Below are 13,358 nucleotides of genomic sequence, written 5' to 3' on the forward strand. Positions count from 1 at the left end.
GCGGGCCGGCAAGGACGTCCTCACAATCCCTAAACTCCTCCTTGAGTTTCGTTTCCGCCAGCCATTGAGAGAATGCGGGTACCTGTTTGGGGCGCTGGCGCCTGCGCCCGCTCGCGCGCGCGCGCGCTCTCTCTCTCCCTTCAAAAACTTGATCTGTACCTCTCCACACCAAGGTGCACAGACGCCAAACAGTGATGAAATGAAAAGAAAGCCAATTGCCGGACTGGAGGTGGGGGAGAGATAGCGTCTCTGCGTGCGCCCGCCGCCGAGCCGGGAGCTGTAATTGCAGCAGACAGGGCAGGCTGGGGGTTGGGCGGAGGTAGCCGTGTATAAATAGTGAGATCTCAAATTGAAAGGCATAAATAACAGCTGGAGGGACCTACCCTCACACGGACCGTCCTCTCCGCGCGGGAGGCGTGCGGACCACAGCCCGGCTCCCAGCCAGCCCCGCCGAGCCCCGCGGACCCCCGCGGCCCCGGGCAGCCATGGAAGAGCTCACGGCTTTTGTATCCAAATCTTTTGACCAGAAAAGCAAGGAGACCAGCGGCGGCGGCGGCGGCGGCGGCGGCAAGAAGGATTCAATCACGTACAGGGAAGTTTTGGAGAGCGGACTGGCGCGCTCCCGGGAGCTGGGGAGCTCGGAATCCAACCTCCCGGAGATAACGGAAAGCAGCGGCCACTGTCCGGTACATCTATTTAAGGGCCACGAGGACAACGACAAGGACAAACTGAAAGAGTTCGGTGCGGGGAGGGCTGCGGAAGGTAAGCTCGCCGGGCCCCGGCTCCGGGCCCCTCCCGGGGACGGCGTTTCCTCGCCTCGGAGCCTGTCCGCCTGCCCTTCCTTCCGCGCGCGCGAGGAGGCCCCGGGCGCCGCGGATCGCTCTCAAGTCGATCCCAAACCCTGAATTCACAGCCACGGCTCGGACGGAAGGGCCCCGGCAATCCATCGCCAGTCTTCTCGTAAGAAGGAAACCAAACAGGGGGTTAGGATTCGGCAGGAGAAGCGAGGAGACAGGGAGGGAGGGAGGCATGGGAGCCGAGGATGAGAGGAGGCTGAGGCCGCGCTCCGCCCGCCGATCGCTTTCGCTCCGGGGCGTTGGCACTGGGCGCCGCAGCGGGAACTTTCCTGGGTTGGGGTGAATCTGGGTGGATGTGCTTGTAAACCGAGGCCGCAGGGCTGCTGGGCGCGTGCCTGTCTGCCTGTCGGTCTTCCTTGCATCCGTTCCCACGGCCGCGGAGAAATCCGTACACACCTCTCCCGGCGTCCAGCGCCTGCCGGCTTCCCGAGCTAGAAACCGGCAGCGGAGGATGGCGCTGGCCGGCGGTCCCGGAGGCAACGCGCGCGGTCGCCTCTTCCGCCGCCTGAACCTCTCTCCGCACTGTTTCCTCTTCGGGAAACTTTCCCCTGGAACCTTGGGATTTGATCTTGGCTGCTGCGGGCCTATAAATTAAAACCAGTCCCGGGCCCGCAGGTGGTAAGAGTCTGCACGGGGCCGAAGGGCCCAGGGAAGCCCGTGGCCACACGCCCTTGGCCGTCCTACCCAAGGCTGTCAGAGCACCGCCCGCCCCGCTGCAGGCCCACTGCATCCAGGGCCTCCTCCTCGCTGTTCCTCCCGAGATCTCCAGGGCGGTCCGTGCTGCTGTTGCATCTGGGAAGACTGACAAGGTTTACAAGGGTTCTCACAGCTGGGCAGGAGTGGTCCCAACCTGGGGAATCTGTGCAAACAGGGTGTCCAGCAGCTATAAACCAGAGAAATAACGTAGGGGGCACCGTTTGAAAGTGTAGGAAGGTCTATTTCTCATTACAAAGAGTGGGAATGAGGAAGCTTGGCACCTGGCCCCTGGGTCCTGTTTCCCTCCCTGTCTGTGCTGCGAGGGGTCGCGATGGGGAAGTGGTTCTCTTCCAGGGAGCCTATGCTCCGGTGACCCTTACTGCTTGGTGGCAGAGTCCTGGTGCGCTGGCTTTGAGGCCAGGAGGATGACCCAGACATCTTTCTGGGACCTCGACTTTGCAGGAGCAGAAAGCTGGCACAGAGGCTTAGGAGTAAGGCTCTGACCGCTGACAGTCCAGGCAGCCTGGGCCTGGCCCGCCGGATGTACCTCGGGGCTCATCCCCTGGCGAGACCTCACACACCTGGCTATGGAGTGCTTACAGAGAGGGTTTGATCTGATGGACACACAGCTGTCCGTCGGCTGGGCACTCGTCATGGCCTACATTTAATTCGCGGCACCAGGCAGCTGACCTCCCAGGGTTCCTGTTGGGTTCTGCCATCCTCCTTAGAGGCTAAGCCCACTCGTCTGCATGCCTCCTCTCACCCCGGACAGCTGAAGCAGTGGAACCCTGGAAAAAAACCCTTGGAAGCAGAGCAGAGTGCAATGGAGGACTTTTCAAAACAGGAAAATAAGGCAAGATTAGAAGCCCAGGCAGGAATGCCCCCTCACCCTGCCCTCTGAGCTGAACCTTCTCCCTGGCCTGTCTGTGCAGACCCCGGGGAGGGGAGGACTCAGCCCCGGGCTGGATTTGCAGGATGGGAGCACAATGAGATATGAGAGATCCTTGGGCTCCAGAGAAACAGAGAGGTCTCAGGCCTGCTGAGCCGGGCACGCACGGGAGCCTGCGGACTTTGTGAAGCATGCCCTGGGTTCTGAAGGGCTTGAAAGGCCAGCTTCTCATCTGGGACCAGTCCCTGGGGTTGACTTAAGAGACCTGAAGGAGGAAGCAGACTTGGGGCTGCCTCTGGGAAAAGATTTACTGTTAAGGTAAAATAGGGTGTTCCTGGAAATGCCTTCCTATCAAGAGGTCAGAGGGGATTTTAAAATCCCAGTTGGGATTGAGTGCCCAGTGCGCAGAAGCCTTGAGGAGACACTTGCAGGCAGACTGACGGCTTGGATTCTTGTGTCCAACTCAGGGACCCCACCGGGTATGTGAGTCGGGGGCTGGGGGCCCTGGTTTTCCCCTCGCTCCACAGAGGAATTGGGTCTTCCTCCTTTGCAAGTCTGGGATTACTACTAAGGGGGTTCCACAGTGCTTTCAGAACTGGTGGGACCCCAGCCTCCTCGGACAGAGCCCCCTGAAGGCCAGTCTCTTCTCCTTGACACTTAGGGGACATCTAACGAGGGCATGGAGGTGCTATTTGCTTGTGGCCAGCAGGCCCTATGACGGGCAGGAAAAGCACAAGGAAACCCAAAGGCTGCCGAGACGCAGCTCCGACCCGCTGTGCAGCAGGGGCCACCCTTTATTTTAAGCCCCTGAGCTGGGTGAGGGGCGGCATTTCCTAGAGATAGGGAGGACAAGTTTTTCGGTTAGAATCTCCTAAATCCTGACCTTACTGCCTGATGGCCTGCCCCCGCCCACAACAAACACAGCAGCTCATAATTTTTGGACATAAGAAAGTGCCACCCTTGGAGTCCTGGTGGGGTGTGAGAATATATGTCCAAGAGACAGCTGGGCCGCCAAGGATCTCTCATATCTCATGGGAAACCAGGCCGCCATGGGAAACCAGGAAGCCAGGGGACTGTGCTCCTGGGTGCGCCGCAAGATATGTCTTTGCTTTCCTGGTCAGAAAAAGACCAGCGCCCGGGCCGCGGGCCCAGCTCCTCGGCGTCCAGAGGGAGGCTCCGGCCCGGCTGGCGCGGTCCCCGTCGTGCTGCGCTGCTGCGCTGCAGACGGGGGCCGCGGCTTCCCCGGGCCTGGACCCCAGCCTGGCCTGGGCTGTCCCTGCGCCCTTCCCAGGCGCCCCACCAGGGACCCCACACGAACGATTCTGCTTAAGCTTCTTTGACTTAATATTTAACACCCTACTCCCCTTTGGAAAAGAGAGCGAGAAGGTTACGCTATGTCAATATGTCAACAGAGGCGAAGTGGATAATTGAGGAAACTATTCGGAGATTAGGCCAAGAAACACCAGGCCGCCAAGGCCCGACTTATTACAAAGGAGCGCGTCTTCCCTCGAGTTTGCGCTATTGACTTGGCGCAGCTTTGCGTCAGGGCGCCAGTGCCCCCCGGGCCCCTCCGCCGCCAGCGCGCGCGGGCCTTGGCCGGCCGCGCCGAGCGTCCCCCCGGGGCCCTCCTCCTTGCGCGCGCGGGGACCCCGGGCCGGGGAGGTGGGGGCCGGCGGAGGGGCTCGGGGCGCGCGCGGGGCGGGCCACCCCGGGCCTCAGCGCTGTGTCCTCGGCCCGCCTGCAGGTATTTACGACTGCAAGGAGAAGCGGGAGGACGTCAAGTCGGAGGACGAGGACGGGCAGACCAAGCTGAAGCAGCGGCGCAGCCGCACCAACTTCACGCTGGAGCAGCTCAACGAGCTGGAGCGGCTCTTCGACGAGACGCACTACCCGGACGCCTTCATGCGCGAGGAGCTCAGCCAGCGCCTGGGGCTCTCCGAGGCGCGCGTGCAGGTGAGGCCGCGGGCCCGGCCGGCGCGCCGGCTCCCCTCGGCCCGGCCGCCCGGCCCTTCCCGGAGCGCGGGGACACTGCAGGCCGCGGGAGCCAGGCCTTCCGGGGGCGCCGCGGGTCCTCGCGCGTCGGGGGCCCACACCCCGCCTGGCAGGCCCGCCCTCCATCTCTGGCTCGTCAGGAAGTTGGTTCTCTCCTTCCTACGGCTTCGATCCTCCGCCCCCGGCCCCGCTGGAGTCTAACCCCCGTCGCTCCCAGTCCCCCTCCCTCCGCTCCCGGGAGCAGAGAGGTGCGGAGAGGAGGCGAGGGGCGAGAGGCGGGGGAAGTCTCGCCCGCACTCCGGGCGTCTCGATGAGCGACTCATGCCCGAGCGGGGCCGGATTAGCTGGGACGCAGGCGGGGGGAGGGGGTCGCGGGCGCATGATTTCTTGATGCCCCATCTGGCGAGCCGCCGTCTGCGGGGGCCCTGGGTGTGCGCCGCACGTGCGCGGCGGGGACGCTCCTGCGTATCTGTAGTCGGACGTTGCAAACGTTAAGTTAAATGGATGGATTTATTTGTGGGGAAGGGTAGCAAAGATTCGCTTCCAAATCGCGTCCTCCGGGTACCGCGGACCCCTCCTGGGAGGTGGGGCCTGGACGTTCTGCTGGGCCTACTCGTCGATTTTGACGGTTCCGGGCAGGACAGCAGGGCCAGGAGAGAAGGAAAAGGGGTCGGGGGTCCCTGGGCTCTGGGGACTGGTTATTTAAATAAATGGAATTAATATGCCAACGGGGGAGGGGCCATGAAAAGCGAAGGCTTTGAAAGAACGGGTTTCTTACTGGTGTAGGGTCAGCGTATTTAAACACACCTTCGTCCCGATGGTACTGCTGAAACGAAAAAGCAAAAAGGGTTTTATAAAATCTTTAACTGGTTGGGGGGGAAGGTTTCTGCACACTTGCCCCTTCTATCCTTGCGTCTGAACGCAGTTAAAAGAGGGTTTCTTAAGATGAAATGCAACCGTCCCAATCCTTTGCAAAATTGTCTGCAGCCACAGCCGTTCCCAGAACCTTCCCGCAGGGGTGGGACCACAGGTGGGGGAGCTCTGGGGACCCCCTCCCCAGGGGAGTCTGTTGGGGCGTTGGTAGCGGTGGGGAGGGAGGGGGGGAGTCTGGCCACATTTCCCTGGAAAGATGGATGGGGCTGGACCATTTAAATTAATGAAAAGATTAAACTTTTGCTGAAGGGGACATCAACTTTTATGTCATCTCACAGTCTTTCTGCCTGGGATCTGCAATATCTCCCAGGCCGTGATGTACTGTTTCTATAAAAATAAATTACTTGTAATTTAATTCCACACTATTTCTTTCAGTAGTCTATTACTGAACAGCACCTTAGCAGGCCAGACCGAGTTGGCAGAAAATTGCTTCTTGGGTGGCGACAGACCTTGAGAAAAGCCCTAAAATGAAAGGGGCCGGGGGGGGGGGTCGGGGGGCAGTGGAAAGGGAGTGCTTATCGATCCAGAGGTGAATTACAATGTAACAACTGTAAATAATAATAAAAATAAACAAGGGACTAGAAGAAAAGAAATCATTTCTTATTGGCCACGGGGAAAAGAATTGCATCGTAAAAAGAAGGCAGAAAGTGCTCGTAAAAACCAATTAGTTAAAACATCTACCCCGTTGTGTAGAAGCCATGGGGGCTGGGGGAGGCAAGAAAGAAAGAAAGAAAGAAAGGAAAGAAAGAAAGAAAGAAAGAAAGAAAGAAAGAAAGAAAGAAAGAAAGAAAGAAAGAAAGAAAGAAAGAAAGAAAGAAAGAAAGAAAAAGAGAGAGAGACACACACACACACAGAGCAAAATGCACTATATTTTAATCCTGTCTCTGAACTGTTTGGTAATCCTTTTCGGTACAGCCTGTCCTGTGTTGTTAAAGGCTAGAGTTTCAATTTAGTGTGGAAATTTGCTGTAAATAAATTGAAGATCTTTTGGAAGCTGGTCCTTATTAACCTTTTATTTTTAGTGTTGTGCGGGAAGCTCATATCACCCAGCTGTCAGGGTTATAATCGAAAGTTATGAGACCACGGTGAGGAGCGGGCGGTAATTTAATTACAACAAATATCTGTGGGTTTATGGCGCAGCGCTAAATTAAATGTCATTATTCACTGTCTGTAATGGAAATCAAAAGGAAATCAGATTACAGCATTTGTGAAAGAAATCAGTGACTGGTCCTTAATGAAGAAATAACTGTCTAAACCAGTGTACTGTGCTTTACTTAGCATATTCAGGACTAATTGGAATTGATCGTGAATCACCCCAAGACTGATTTATTATCGCTGAACGAAGCAGCAAATTCATCACTTTTATTCTCCATAATCTTATCCCCCCCCCCCCCCCCCCCGCTGAAGGGAAAGAGAGCTTGCTTTCTAGATTTAAGTCGGATTCTGTTTTTGAGAAATGCCTTGTGGGGGAGTGGGCAGAACTTGCCTGTCTGGCAGTGCTCTCCTGAGGTTGGATACCGGACCCCAAGGAGAGAGGGGCACCCAGGATGTCACAAAGGGTCCAGACCGACCCCCACCCCAAGGGGGTGGGCGGAGTCCTGGGTGGGGGGTGTAGAGGGGAAGAGGAGTATGAGTGTAGGCTTGGAAACGGAGGACAGAGGGCTGAATCTCAACTTGGAGGGGGCACAGTTTTTGGAAATACTTTTCAGGGGAACAGCGTCCAAGTTCTCCAGCCCCCCTGCAGCCTGGCAGGGTGAGCTCTCGAACGTTCTGGAAAGCCAATTCTGACAAGCGGGATTAGATAGAAAACTGCCCTGTTAAGAGTCTGGAATGGAGGAAAAGTTCAGCTTTCCTGACTGCCTGCTGCTCCCAGCCTTCCCGGGGGCTGAAGTGCCCCGATCCCCAGGGAGTGAAAGTCAAGCGCCCCAGGCCCTGGGCTTGGAGCGGGGTCCCCGAGCTCCCTGGATGCAGTGGAGTGTGGCCCAGGGGAAGGCTTTCTTTGTGCTAATGACTCTGCGCGGTCTGTGACCACCATCATGGCAGGAGGGTGAGTGAGGGTGGAGGGAAAGTTTTGGGGAAAGCCACTTAGGAAGAATTAAATGCCTAAGAACACAGAGGGAGGTGAACCCAGATTTGGTCAGAGACAGCCTAAGGGCCATGGTGTTTGGCACCAGGGCTGTTTGGGGGAGGAGGCAGGGTGAGGGTGGGGAGTGGTGGGGTGTATTTGGGGCGGCTTTGCACCCGAATCTTGACATCCGGCCTGTGAAACTAGCAGGACTGGGAAGGATCCCAACACCCTTTCCTGCCCAAACTCTTGATAAGGCCTCCCAAGGCGGGGAGGCCGAGTGCCTGTAGCGGGGAGCCTGCCCTCTGGGGGTGAGCCAGGTCCTCAGGGACCAAGGTCATTCACGACTCTGCAGTGTTAACTGGGACCCTCCAGGCTTCCAACTGAGGCACAGAGGACTTGAAAGTTTTTGGACTCTGTGTGGTCCAAGTCTGATTGGGGACAGCGTGGGATTTGGACGTGGGTAACCACCTGTGTCCCCCACCCCTTCCTTGGGCACTAAGGTTGGAAGGTGGAAGGTCAGGGTGGAAGGTCAGGTTTGTCCAAAGCGTGGCCGGTTGGAGGGGGGCTGCCCACACAGGATGGAACGTTCTCCGTCCCCCCAGCACCCACTTTCTCACTTTAAACATGTGATTACTGATGCTCCTGTCTCATTTAAGGGACAGGGAGGGTTGAAAAGTGAGTTGGACAATTCCCAGCTCCAGGTAGCTGGCTACAAGGGGCTGGGTGGGGGTGGGGGGGTGGGGGGGACAAAGGCAGGTGGGGGGGTGGGGGGGACAAAGGCAGGCGGTGGGGCAGCTCTGTGGGTTTTCTGGCTCCTTGGGGCCAGGTTGCCTCTCACGATGCTCCAAGTGCCTTGCACACTTTCTGGCTTTGAGAAGGAAGGCCTCCCTCCTGGTGGCCCTGTGGCTTACAGGGGTACACGTCTGTCCACTCCGTTCCCAGGTCTGGTTCCAGAACCGGAGAGCCAAGTGTCGCAAGCAAGAAAACCAGATGCATAAAGGTGGGTGCGGGGATGGCGGGCGTGGAGGTGGGGGCGCGTGGGGAGGCCGGCGAGGGGCTGGGAGGACCGGGCGGGTTCACACCTCCTGTTTCCTTGCAGGCGTTATCCTGGGCACCGCCAGCCACCTGGACGCCTGCAGGGTAGCGCCCTACGTGAACATGGGCGCCCTGAGGATGCCTTTCCAACAGGTAGCTCGTTTTTTCCCTTCCTTCTGAACCGCTTCCCCCGCCGCACTGGCGTCCTGCCCCCGCTTCCTCCCGCCCCCGCCTCCTCCCGCCCCCACCGAAGAAAGGAGGCCGCTTTTACAAGGGGGCATTTATAAACCCTTTGGCACGTATTAACATCACGCTGTAAAACTCCACGAGTTACCTTTGGGAGGGCTAGGACATAAACCCAAACATAATTTTACAAAAATCGGAGGGAAAAATCCCACCCACCCAGGAACCACCCACCCGCTCGCCGCCCAGGAGCCTGGCGGGAGGGAGGGGTTGCTGCTGTTCGAGAGTCTGAGGGCTGGAGTTTCTGCACCCCACCCCACCCGCATCCCCACCCCCTGCCCCTAGCTTGTCCGGATGGACTGGGGGCGTCTGCTCCCCTCCTGGACGTGGGCCTTGCTCTGCTCTGCATTTCAGAGTGGGGGGCATCTGGCTCAAATCCAGGGAGAGTTAGGGGGTCCAGAGCGCAGGGTGCCCTGAGCGGACGTGGGGGCGGCCAGAAGGTCCAGTTGTCCCAAAGGCCTCCCTCCACTCTGGACCTTCGCTGAGTGGGTGGAGAGACTCCAGGCAGGAGGAGGGACCCGGCCTGTGGCCCCCATGTGGCAGGACGGGGCTGGGGGCCCCAGGGTGGCGGGCGGGGGTGCGCAAGCTGGAGGAGTGGTGCTCTGGGCAGAGCGGAGGCGTGGCCTCCTCACGCAGGGCTTCGGCTCCTACAGCCAGGCTGGGGTTTGTCGGGACCCCATTTCCTGAGGGCATGCGGTCCCATGGGTTTGGCCCAGCCTGGAGGGTCAGCTCCGTGTGGCATCGTGGAAATAGAGCTGGGGCTCGCAGACTTCCGGCGCCATAGGCAGGGGGATAGTCCAGGGCCGCCCCTCAGCACCACAGGAGCAGCTGCCCCGACGTGGGCTCAGCCATTAGGCCCCAGCGAGATTAGGCGGCCGGAGCCCGCAGATCTGGCTGTGCTCCTGGGAGATTCGGGGACTCCGGGAGGGAGAGTGTGAGGAGGCCCCAGCTGAAGGCTGGGCCCTGAGTCGGGGATCGAGGGTCAAGAGTCAGCTGGGGGCCTGGTGAGGAGGGGGTGCCTGCTGTAGACACTCCGGTGCTCGCAAGGATGTGCGTGTGGGGACTGCAGCTTCCTCAGCCCTAGTTCTGTCCAAAGTGGCCACGGATCCCGTCCGACATCAGGTGTCCAGAGGACAGTGGGTGGTGATCCCGGATCGGGGAAGAAGCGACGGCTCCACAGGAGAGGGGGCGCCCTCGGGGTCCTCGGGGCGGGAAAGCCCCCCCACCGAAGCCTCGTCCTAACTGCGCCTCGTCTGCCCGCAGGTCCAGGCGCAGCTGCAGCTGGAAGGCGTGGCGCACGCGCACCCGCACCTGCACCCGCACCTGGCGGCCCACGCGCCCTACCTGATGTTCCCACCACCGCCCTTCGGGCTGCCCATCGCGTCCCTGGCCGAGTCGGCCTCGGCCGCCGCCGTTGTGGCCGCCGCCGCCAAGAGTAACAGCAAGAACTCGAGTATCGCCGACCTGCGGCTGAAGGCGCGGAAGCACGCCGAAGCCCTGGGGCTCTGACCCGCCGCCCGGCCCCGCGCCCGTCCCGGCCCCGCCGCCCCGTCCGCGCTGCGTCCTGCACTCGACCCCTCCGCACCCCCGACCGCAACGCGGACGCCCCTGAGCGAGGGCGCAGCGGACTCCTCGCGCGTCGCAGCCTGGGGGCCCCCGGCAGGCCTAGGAAGGGGGCGTCCCGGGACCGCAAGACCCCGCCCGACTCTCGCAGAGCCTGTGGGGGAGAGAGAGCAGGTGACGTTCAGACCACCCAGCTCCGCCCTGGACCACCCCGCGGTCTGTGCGTTCTGGGACCCGGGGCCACGTGGAGCCCCTCGGCGGCGCCGCGTTCTCCTTTGCTGCCGGCGTTCCCACCCTGTGCATGCGGCCTCCTACGCGCCTTTCCGAGATCTTAAGAGTCGATTAAACCAAAAGATCTGGGGCTGGTCTCCGCTGAAGATGCCAATGCTTGGTTGCCAATAATTTTATTCACTGCCATGGACTTACTTTCATCCAAGAAGCTGCAGGACCCGTGCGGATTTCAGTGTGGACTTTTGCATCCGAGGCAGGAGCCCCTGCTCTGTGCGCTCCCCCACCTCCATCCCGACCCAAAGGCAGCAATAATGAAACGCATTTGAGGACCTCGCCAAGGTGGTGGTGGTGGTGGGGGACCTCAGTGTCCCGAGTTGTGACCTTCCTGGGGACCCGACTCACCGTCTCCATGCAAACGTTTGGCCCCCCAAAGCACCGGGTTCAGAATTTCTTGTGTCGTCGAACAGGCAACTATATTACTTTTCCAGTCTTTGATTCCTGAATTGACTCCCCTCGCCCCCCGCTGTTTGACAGAATTCAGATGCAAATGACTTGCATCAGGACACGGGGGCACATGGTTTTAAGGTGTAATGCAGCATTAACGGTAGTGACATGCAATTCGGTGCAGTAAAGTGCAATATTGTAAATATTATAGATTTAAAAAAAAACTTAGTTGTGCACTCTTGACTGTCAGCTTTGGACTTCGAAGGGCATTACCTCCTCCTGCATGTTGCGGGCGCAGTGCCAAGATGACCAGGGTGGGGAGTGCTGAGGACTCGTGGAGGTGAGGCGTGGGACGCGGGGACAGAACAGGACAGGGGAGACTGGGGGATTGTGAGGGCGGTGGCTGAGCTGTTTCTGGGAAGGGAAGAGCCCGGGACACGTCGTCCAGGCAGTGAGTTTGAAGATAATGTTTTCTAGGGATGGCAGTTCCAGATTTTCTTCCTTCTCCACCTTTTTTTTTTTTTTTCCCTGTGCGTTGGCCCCCCATCCCCCACCCGGCCATTGTGTAAACACCAAATAGCAGCTTGTCTCAGCAGCTGGCTTGGAGAACGGGGAAGTCGCTTGACAGGAATATACCCAAAACGTCCAGGGTCCCAAATGGTGCACCTGAGTTTGAGGTGGTGTTCTCTGCATGTGCTGTGTGGGATCTGGGGGCAGTGCACCCTTGCTAGGCATGTCTACCTCGAAAATTCGCATCCCTCTTTTCCTTTCTTTCTTTCTTTCTTTCTTTTTTTTTTTTTTTTTTTTTTTTGCCTTAGTCAATCCAGACCTGCCCAGCATGGAACTGGCCATCCAGTTCCCTGAAGTCCAACAGTTCACTCTATTTCCAAACCAGCTTTGAATCTTCCCAGATTTGCCTTTTCCCTCAGCCGTAATTTCAGTATGTTTCTCCAAGACAGAAAAAAGTTACTTTTCTTCCGTGTAAGGGAATACATGCTACCTTCTTCCTAATCTGAAATGTAGACTCATTTGCATCATCTGAAGCTCTTTTAATCAAAAGGCCCCTTCAACCCCCCCCCCCAAGTTTGGACTCTTCATAAAGCCCTAAAGTGATGGAGGGAAAGAAAGCCAGGTCAGCATTTTAAAATCACCTACAACACCCCTCCCCCGCCACCTTGTGCTAATAGTATTATGGAATTTGCCTCCTCTGTGCAGCTTTGCTTTTAAACAGCTGTGATTTTTTTTAAAAAAAAAATCCCCTACATCCCCTACATAAACTGGAACTTTGCTTTAAATGCAAAAAATAAAAAATGCATTTCGGATCCATTTCACATGAGCCGTGTTCATCCTAAAATTTAATGCTGGGCAAAAGCTGGAGGTGAAATGTGCATATCCCTATATTTTTCCAAAACTATTTGGCATCCTTTTATCAAAACATAGCCCTCTGTCACCACCCCTCCCCAAGAGAAGACTCTGCACCTGAGCAGAAAGGCATGTGGAATCTGAAGTTTTAAAATAGAGCTGCTGGCTGCTGGCAGAGGCTGGGAGACTAGCCGGTTAAAAGGCCTGCTGGGTGGGGGTCACCTAACCCTTGCTTCTGTTTGACTTGACCTGGCAAGCAGGCCAGGGGGACCCCTCGCGAAGGGGGCCCCCAGAACAGAGCAGGCTCTGGGCTGTGTGAGTGGCGGTGCCGTGGAGCATGGCTGGTGTGGCTTCTCTGTGTGGAAATGGCAGATCCCCCACCCCTGCTGGCCGTAAGAAGCTGAATTTATGATGAGGACATAGCGTTTTTGCTGCTGGTGCTTTCTGCCCGAGACGAGACCCTCTTTCAGCGTCATTCACGGCACTTCCAGGTAGCACATTGGCGAGGCTGCAGGCCAAGATAGACGTGTCACCTGGAAAGCCAGTCGGACGGGACTGTGTGTGAACGCCGCTGGGTGCGGGCTTTTCGGTTGTGACGCTGAGGGAAGCGCCGGCCCACACTTGCAGCCGTGCTGGCTGAGCGGCGGGTCGTCGTGGCCACGAAACGTGGGGCTCTGCTGGCCGGAGCCGGGCGGAGCCACGGATCCGGCTTCCTTGTCTGAGACCTTGGTCAAAGAGCACTGCCAGGGTGTTCATCGCCCGGTCAGGGAAAAGCTCTGCTCTCACACAGTTCGGTTGTTTCTGCTCCATCCATTTCTGACTCGTTCGTCTTTCTCTTCCTTCGGCCATGGGGCTGTGTTGCTTCCACGGTCACCTCGTCAGGGACGGTGTTGTCCGGACTGGATCTGACTTTTGGGTGTACTTTACGGGATTCAGTGCTCTGAAAAGCCCTGCCACCGGGTGTTGTAAAGATTTAGCAAGAGGTGCCTTCCTGAGGGAACAGGGGTGCCCTTTTTCAGTCAGTTTTCATAAGGTCCCTGTGTGT

At 58.2% G+C, this 13,358-nt stretch overlaps 1 protein-coding gene across 1 annotated transcript; it reads left to right on the forward strand.

The window, feature by feature from the left end:
- The first annotated feature begins 275 nt into the window (after window positions 1-275).
- Window positions 276-11,069, forward strand: SHOX (SHOX homeobox). The gene is made up of 5 exons (XM_074359203.1): window positions 276-762; window positions 4,187-4,395; window positions 8,378-8,435; window positions 8,535-8,623; window positions 9,977-11,069. Exons 1-5 carry the CDS (start codon window positions 486-488, stop codon window positions 10,220-10,222), a joined length of 879 nt encoding a protein of 292 aa, XP_074215304.1. The 5' UTR covers window positions 276-485; the 3' UTR covers window positions 10,223-11,069.
- The last annotated feature ends 2,289 nt before the right edge of the window (window positions 11,070-13,358 follow it).

This window comes from Camelus bactrianus, chromosome X, assembly GCF_048773025.1.
Source record: "Camelus bactrianus isolate YW-2024 breed Bactrian camel chromosome X, ASM4877302v1, whole genome shotgun sequence".
Taxonomy (NCBI): Eukaryota; Metazoa; Chordata; class Mammalia; order Artiodactyla; family Camelidae; genus Camelus; species Camelus bactrianus.